Below are 7,683 nucleotides of genomic sequence, written 5' to 3' on the forward strand. Positions count from 1 at the left end.
TTCACAATCGATGTAAAATGGTTTTAATCGCCCACTGCCTCGCTAAAAGTAACCTAATGGATCGCACACCATAAAAGGTGGAGATTGAAGATTAAATGGAAATGAGTAAGAATGATTAAATGGTTTAATCATTTATTTATGGCAAGGATTAATTAATATGTTAATTAATCAAACGAATAAGTTCGTTAAAGACTTCGGGATAGTTTTGGACCTTAAGGCCCAATGGGCTTCGAACGTCAAGCCCATTAACTTAAGTTGTATGACAATTTAATGAATAAATATTCATTAAGGCCCAAAAGCCCAAAACTCCCTAAATGGCCGGCCATATGTGTATGAATTAGGGTTTTGGTTGTTTAGGTCACTTAAAGAAGTGACTATATAAATGACTTTATAGCCAAATATTCATTAAAGTGATTAAGGGTTTATTTTGGGGGAAAATTGGTGAGAATTGTCTCTCCATTTTCTCTCTAAAGAGGCCAACACCTTGGAGGGTACATCTAGCAATCCTACTACTCCAAGGTCACTCATTTCTTCTACAATCAAACCTTGGTGAAGAGACTTAGAGGTTCCCTATTTTGGGAACTTGGAGAAACCTATTTTTCCATCCAAATCCATGGATCTAAGAAGCAAGGAATGAAGGCCCTATCTCTTTGGGTGATTAGCCTTTGCTTATGCAAAGAGGAATCTACAAAGGTAATAATTTCAACTCACTTTGTTTTGAGTTGATTAATTGGTTCACCAATCTACTAGGCTTTGAATTTCATGGTCATGTTTTGTTTTTGAGTGCATACAAGCATGATTCCGCCTTTAATTGTTAATTGCATGCTATATGATGTTGCTCAAATGAACATGTTTTTACAAAATAAATCCTTCATCCGACAACGATTACCGTCGAACCCCACCACCAATAGACTCCTCTCAATCCCAAAAGAAAGGCCCAAGCATTGGTTGTAGCTTCAGAGTTCGTTTTGGTGTTGAATCAAGAACGCCCATTTCTAGGGTTTCCGATGGTGCGAGGCCAATTTCAGGTTCTTCCCGGTCGAATTGAACTTCAATCCAGGTATGAAAGTTGTTCCTCTCATTGAGCTCTAACTGCCAGTACAATTTGGTAATTTTAGAGTTAGTCTACAAAACTAAATTTCCGGCAGGTCGAGGTGATTTCCGACGTCTTCCCGGCCAAATTGGACTTCGGCCCAGGTATGAAAGTTGTTCCCCTTGTTGTGTTCTACAAGTCTGTAAAATTTGGTAATTTTTGGAGTTCGTCGAAAAATTGGGTTTCTGTTCGCCAGAAACCGCCACGTGGCCAGTGGGCCGATGCTGCCTTTTTACGCAGATTTCGATATTCTGAATTCGTTTTTGGGTATCCATTTAATGTGTTTCAATTGCTAAATATGGTATTGAATATTTCATCCACTTGAATATTTTAGGAAATGGATTTAAATTGAAAGGTGAACTACGAATGGTTTGATCCCTATTTAGGGTATGTAGGCAGTCTAACAAGAAGTTAGATGCAGCCATAAAATAACTGAGATTAATCTTTTATTGAAAATTTGTCTAAGAAAAGGAATTGAGTGATTAGTTTAAAAATAAATCTTAGGGTTTAATTTCTTTGGGCCTACCATAGTAATTATCTTCCGAATTAAGAAATTGGGTTTATACAATATGAGTTCTAGACAATTTTTTTTAGAAAAATAAGTCTTTAAACTCATGAACAACTAACAATTCCCGCTACTATGAGATTCGATCCAATTTTTCGTCAATCTAAGCCATTTGACATGCATGTGGAACACTTTAGAAGATAGATTGCCAAGAGTTGAATGAAACATTTTTTTGATAAAGTTGTCTATAAAATTAACTTTTGATGGTTAGATTCACAACTTATATGCAATGTTAAGAGCTAATGAGGGATGTTACTTAGTACTACACTCTAGTGATATTCCTCTTCACTTGTGAGTGAGAGATCTTAATTTCAATTCACACCAAAGACGAATTTGAACCACATTATTGCTAGCCCTTAGAAAATTATATTTGGTTTTCTCTCTCTTTTTTTTTTTTTTGTTTTTTCATTTCAACATCAATCGTTTTGTAAAATGTTTAGAAAATTATTATAGTCCGACGGATTATTTGACGCACAAATTAATCTGACACTGCACCACTGCACCAAACAACCGACTAATTTAGTCAGTACTATCCGGCATCTATTTATCCTATCCAATTAAAGTAATCAGTACAGTCCGAGCTACCAAACGGAATTGATATAGATGAACATGTTAACTGTTAGAAGGAGAACTGGAGAAGTGAAGAGAAACAATCCACAGCGTATCGAAAACGGGCTCTTGAGACATTTACGAACGGCACCTTAACCTCTTTGGTTGACAAATCCATGCAACAACAACAGGAAGATACGAAATCTACGAAAAGGAAACAAAGTGCAAACACAAGTTACCAGAATCGGAATGAACAAATTGAGCAAACATTACAATACTCATTAGTAGCACATAAGTTTGTAACTGCACGCACTCCTTACTACGGACGGAAGCAACATTCTCTTGTTGTAAGTTTTCTCGTAAAGGCACAAAATACAATTTGAAGGATGACAAGAATCTTCAAAGGCCAATGATTTTCCTATGCAAATGCCCCCCAGTGCTACCTCCTCCATCATGATCATGATCATGATCATGGAAAATAAACGTCAGAATTCCTACCATACAAAGCACCGACCCTACAAGAAGTTTGTCATATCGCTCCACCCAGTGAAACTTGAGCTGGCTTGCACCGTAGAATGACAGAGCCACCAGTGAAGTCATCACCGTTATGGTGCTGCAAATTTCCAAATCATCATAAATTACACAGCATATTTCCAAATCAGACCATCCTTTTAGTGTTTAGATGATTTCAATCCCCAATAAATTTAACTGCTAGGCCGGCCAGAAAGCAGCTAACTAGCAGCAACCAAGTAATAAACATTCAATTCTGGATGCCCAAGAAGCTAAACAGTGTCGTAAACTATAAAAACTAGTTAGGAAAGCACTTCAGGTCCTGAGGTCTACTCAACCCAGAATTTGGATGGAATTATATCAGGTTCATGTTTAAATTTATTATTGCTGCCAAACGTTTCACATTGTAAAAGCTTCCGGGGGTTAATAAACATTGTGTTGATGTGCATTCTAGCCGAACATGAGAATAGAACAGGATAATATCGACTGGAGTCACTGTTTACAGGAGAAGAACGGGGATGTGCACATTTAACTTTGTGTTACTAATCTACAAAATTTTAGAGGGACATAGGGTGCAAAAGACCCACTAGTCTTCAAAATGTTTTGTGCCAATTTACTACTTAAAGAAGTTACTAATAAACTTCTCGCATGTGCTCGTGAAAGTTCGAATAGCCAAGTCATAATTAGGTAATTCATTATAGAAACAAACAAGAAAGTCAAAACTTAATCCTATCTTAGTGATACCTGAATAGCAGCACTATGATTGCAAGCACCAGCATGGATGATGAATTCCCCACAGCAAGAAATACTGGAAGTGTAGTTGCACAAGGAGACAATGCAGGAACAAGGACAAGTCCAGCAACAGCCATCTTTTCCATGGGTTGGTTGTGTGAATGACTGTGACCGCCTTTTCCAGATAAAAACAACAAAATGTAACCGACACCGAGAAATACTAGCAGCAGTGAAGCAAGTTTATGTACTGTTTCCTCGCCAGCGATGGTGTTTGCCATTGTGACCGCTGTTATACCTAATATTGCAGTGGATATTACATGCAAGACTGCTCCAAATGCAGCTGCACAAGAAATTTGAAAAAGTGATCAAAAGTCCTGAAAGCACTGCCACAATAACAAATATTTTACGACTGGTTTCTTATGCCTTTCCCATAGCATCCTTAATCATGTATTAGAGGACCAAGAAAAACGAAAAACAAATGAAATACAGAGATATAGCTTGGTTTAAACATATAGGTAATCATCCAGATCAAAAACTCATGCAAGGTCCAAACTTCCCATTTATTCTAAACCTCAATCAGGTGACCCAAAAACAACCGAAAGCTTCACGATATGGTTACTAAAATTTTCCATTTAAAAAGAAAGAAGATAATGTATTTGAGACATAAGAGGAATGCACTGGTCAAGTCAGGGTCCGCCTGAAGTCAATGTATGACGACCAATTGACTAGTGTTAATAAAAAATATATGTCGATGCCATATTTAGCTCCGAAATAAGTTAATACATTACCAGCCAAAAACAGCTTGAAACCCTAACAATTCTGAACTCCAACCCAGAAAAAGGAAATTTAAAAAACTCAAGCTGTAGAAATATAAACGACAAGGATATTACAAAGTGTCCTCAGGGGTCAGGAAAGAAATCTGACTGTACTTCTTAGTAGGATGCCATTACAAAGTGTTCTTGACAAGAAAATACTTTACTGTTGCACCAAAGATTGGTCCTAAGATCTAATAATTGGTTGATTAAGCCACACCTCAAGAAAAGTAAAGGTGCCCGAGTCAGATTTTGAACCAATATCTACAGGATTGGTTTAAGCTCAAATGGTCATAGCTTTTAATCCGTTAAATTTTAGTCAAACTAACCAACTGGAACTTGTCTAGAAGCTTTCAAGCGTGATGAAGTGCATTGAGGCTCACAAATAAATGATCCGCTACGCAGCTGCGTATCATAGCATAACATGTAGATAAAAGAAGTGAGGAATCTCAGGTTGGGTAATGGGTACAAAGTGTATCAGACAGATTGATAGCATAACATGCAGGTAAAGTTCATCAAATGAATACGAAATACATCTAAAGCATATATTCATTTAACAAAATGTTGAACATCTACTGCTTTATAGTAATTATTTAGTAAGGGACCAAGACTAGATTACTCAGTATTCCGGTCTAATATGAAAAACTCTCGAACTTCATGAAATAAACACTAATAAAAATCTAAGTTGGAGAACCAAAGACCGCACAAAACAACGGTTTTGTTCCTTTCCCCCCGATTTGCAAGATAATCCAACAAGATAAAGCAGCAGCTATAACTTAGTAATATCATATGAAGTAATAAGAAACGATTTGGAAACAAAACTGGACTAGAGAAAGCAAACTGAATTACAATTTCCGACCATTCGTCCAGACTGCTTGGTCTCGAAGCAGACTATGCCCTTGTAATGCCAGTAGACCAACATCAGCTATCAAGCATAACACCTCAATATCCTAAAGTTGTAGTTCATTTCAGCTGAACCTGAAAGCATCCATCTAGTTTAACCCACTAATTTTCTACCATTGACTCAAACAAGTGAAATGCTTAAAGCTCCCACAGCAAGAAGATAAAGGGTAATGGCAGATCTGCAATTTTACCCAGTTTAAACCAGTAAAATCCCAGGAAAGCAAACAACCACAGAAACTGAGAGAGAGAGAGAGAACATACTGACGAAGAGGGTGCGGGAGAGAGTCCATTTCTGGGCTCGGCCGACGATGGAGAACGGGAGCCAATGCGTGGGTATGAAGGAATGCAGAAGCGACACGGTTGCGATTCCTCCGATCGTCGACAGATCTTCGGCGCTGAAATTTTCCATCACACCCGAAAACCCAAAATCCGAATGCAAGAAGCTGTTGGTGGTTCAGCTGTGGAACTTGGTTAGAGATTTTGGGACGGAAATCGAATCGATTGGGTTCCTGCTGCAGCTGCAAACTAGATCGATGAAGCTACATTTACATTTACAACGTTTCGGACATGAGATTTGTTGTTGAGCCAATTGCAGATTTTACAACATTGAGATTTTGGAGATCTAAAACAAAAAACAAAAGTTGAATCCGGGTTGGGTCAGATTTCGTTTCACCCCTTTGGGCTCAATCCGAATTCGATGCTCCAGCCTTTGAACTCTGTACTATGCGGACCGAGTTTTGCCGTCTATTTGTGCGGACAAATGTAGGCCCTTGGATTTGATCTCAACGGCTTTAAAATATATCAATCAAATCGAGCTTAGAGCAGTTTCAGTGTTGTTTAAGTAAGCCCTTCTGGGCATTAAGCAATTCAATTCCCTACGTGAATAGTAACTGTCTTTGTCTTTTTTTTTTGTCCTTTTGAGTACATCAATATTTTTACACTAGGGGAGGGAGAGTTCGGCTAAACCACACAAGGGGCAACCTAATTTGATACGAATTAGTAACTATCTTTAACAAATAGTAATTGCGCAAGTGCTTCTCCACTCTTAAATTGAATAATCAGACACTTCGTATTAAAATATTATTTTAAAATAATAATAATAATTTTTTTTTTAAATTTGGAATAATAAAAGATTGATTGACAGGATTTGAAAATATTGAAATGTAGTGTAAGGTGGAAGAACATGATTATTTATTTATAGAAAATAAATTATAAGTAAAGAGATGACCCATCAAACCCAATCCATGAGCCAGGATCTTGAACTTTCACAACAACTATTAGCCGTCAAATGTCATATACAATCTCTATGTTGAGCTATTTTGTAGAAGATCCATCAACGTGAAGAAAATTAGGTTTCTCTTTCTAGCCTTGCTTGCACTTTAAAACAATAATTCGTGTTTTTTATAATTACTATACACATTAGATGAATATCTCCACTATTATAAGTAGAGAGATTAGGGGTGGGCAAACGGGTACAGGAACCGCGAGTCGAGGCGGTTCCTATACTTTAGGAACCGCGAGTCGCGACTACCATCACCTTATCACCATTATCGAGCTCCAACTCTCAGACTCTCACATTGTCGTCGCGACCAACACAACGACACCACCTCCGCCATCACGACCACCATCACCCCATCACCACCGTCGAGGACACTGCTACCACCAGTGATCCAGTACCACTACTAACCATCATCCCTCTAAAATTTAGGTAATTTTGAACTAGGTTTTATTATTAATGTGAAATTGTGAATATATGGTATAGGGATTTTAGGGATTTTAAGTTAGAATTTGTAGATTGATGATTGAATCCTGTTGCCACCATTTAGGGTTTTCTTAAAATTTGAATTGCATTTGTAGATTGATGATTGATCTGTTGCCACTATTTAGGGTTCTTCTCTTCACATCTACCAATTTTTTTTTCCACTGTAATACTGATAACAAAGTTTGGGTTTTTTTGACTTTGCATATTTTAGATCTAAAGTTTGAGCGAAACGTTTTTTTCTGAAACAGCCATGTCTCTAGTGAGTTTTAGTTTGTTTCTTCTAATATTCCAATCTCAGTTGTCGTCTCTTATTCACTGTAGTCCAATTCTTCTTAGTTCTTATCGTTCACAATTGTCGATTTGTGTTTCGATTGCATCTCAAAAAGTTCGTAATTCAGTGATTGTATGCGTTTGGTTTCACCAATGGCCGATGTAGATTTGGTTGATGATGATACAATTCAATTTTAGATGTTCTTATATTGATATGTTTTCGAAATTAGATTTGATTTTCAGGTTGACCTGATATTATTGATAAAATACTAGAAAACTCATTTGAACTTAAGCAATTTTTAGGGATTTGTTCTGCTTTAGTTCACTTAGTATTCAAACCTGTTTTAAGTTCACTAAGTTTCCCCTCTTTCTATATACTATATAGGGAGGGGAAGCTAATCTAGAATGTTGTCACTAAATAATTATCATATTACATAATATGTATAACGCTAAATCAAAATGTTCTTCTATGTCCAAACTGATTAGT

At 37.1% G+C, this 7,683-nt stretch overlaps 1 protein-coding gene across 1 annotated transcript; it reads right to left on the reverse strand.

The window, feature by feature from the left end:
- Window positions 1-2,320: 2,320 nt before the first annotated feature.
- Window positions 2,321-5,870, reverse strand: LOC126589488 (uncharacterized). Its single transcript, XM_050254794.1, has 3 exons — window positions 5,426-5,870; window positions 3,462-3,789; window positions 2,321-2,820 (listed from the first exon to the last, which is right to left on the reverse strand). The coding sequence occupies exons 1-3, from the start codon at window positions 5,571-5,573 to the stop codon at window positions 2,607-2,609; spliced, it is 690 nt and encodes a 229-aa protein (XP_050110751.1). The 5' UTR covers window positions 5,574-5,870; the 3' UTR covers window positions 2,321-2,606.
- Window positions 5,871-7,683: the final 1,813 nt, after the last annotated feature.

This window comes from Malus sylvestris, chromosome 11 (genome assembly GCF_916048215.2).
Source record: "Malus sylvestris chromosome 11, drMalSylv7.2, whole genome shotgun sequence".
Lineage (NCBI taxonomy): Eukaryota > Viridiplantae > Streptophyta > Magnoliopsida > Rosales > Rosaceae > Malus > Malus sylvestris.

Excerpts from the sequence above, each read along its gene's own strand:
- LOC126589488 (XM_050254794.1), bottom strand. The coding sequence starts at position 5,573 with ATGGAAAATTTCAGCGCCGAAGATCTGTCGACGATCGGAGGAATCGCA. Across the intron at positions 3,790-5,425 it reads CTCCCGCACCCTCTTCGTCA|CTGCATTTGGAGCAGTCTTG; the intron begins GTATGTTCTCTC and ends TTTCTTGTGCAG. Across the intron at positions 2,821-3,461 it reads ATCATAGTGCTGCTATTCAG|CACCATAACGGTGATGACTT; the intron begins GTATCACTAAGA and ends GGAAATTTGCAG.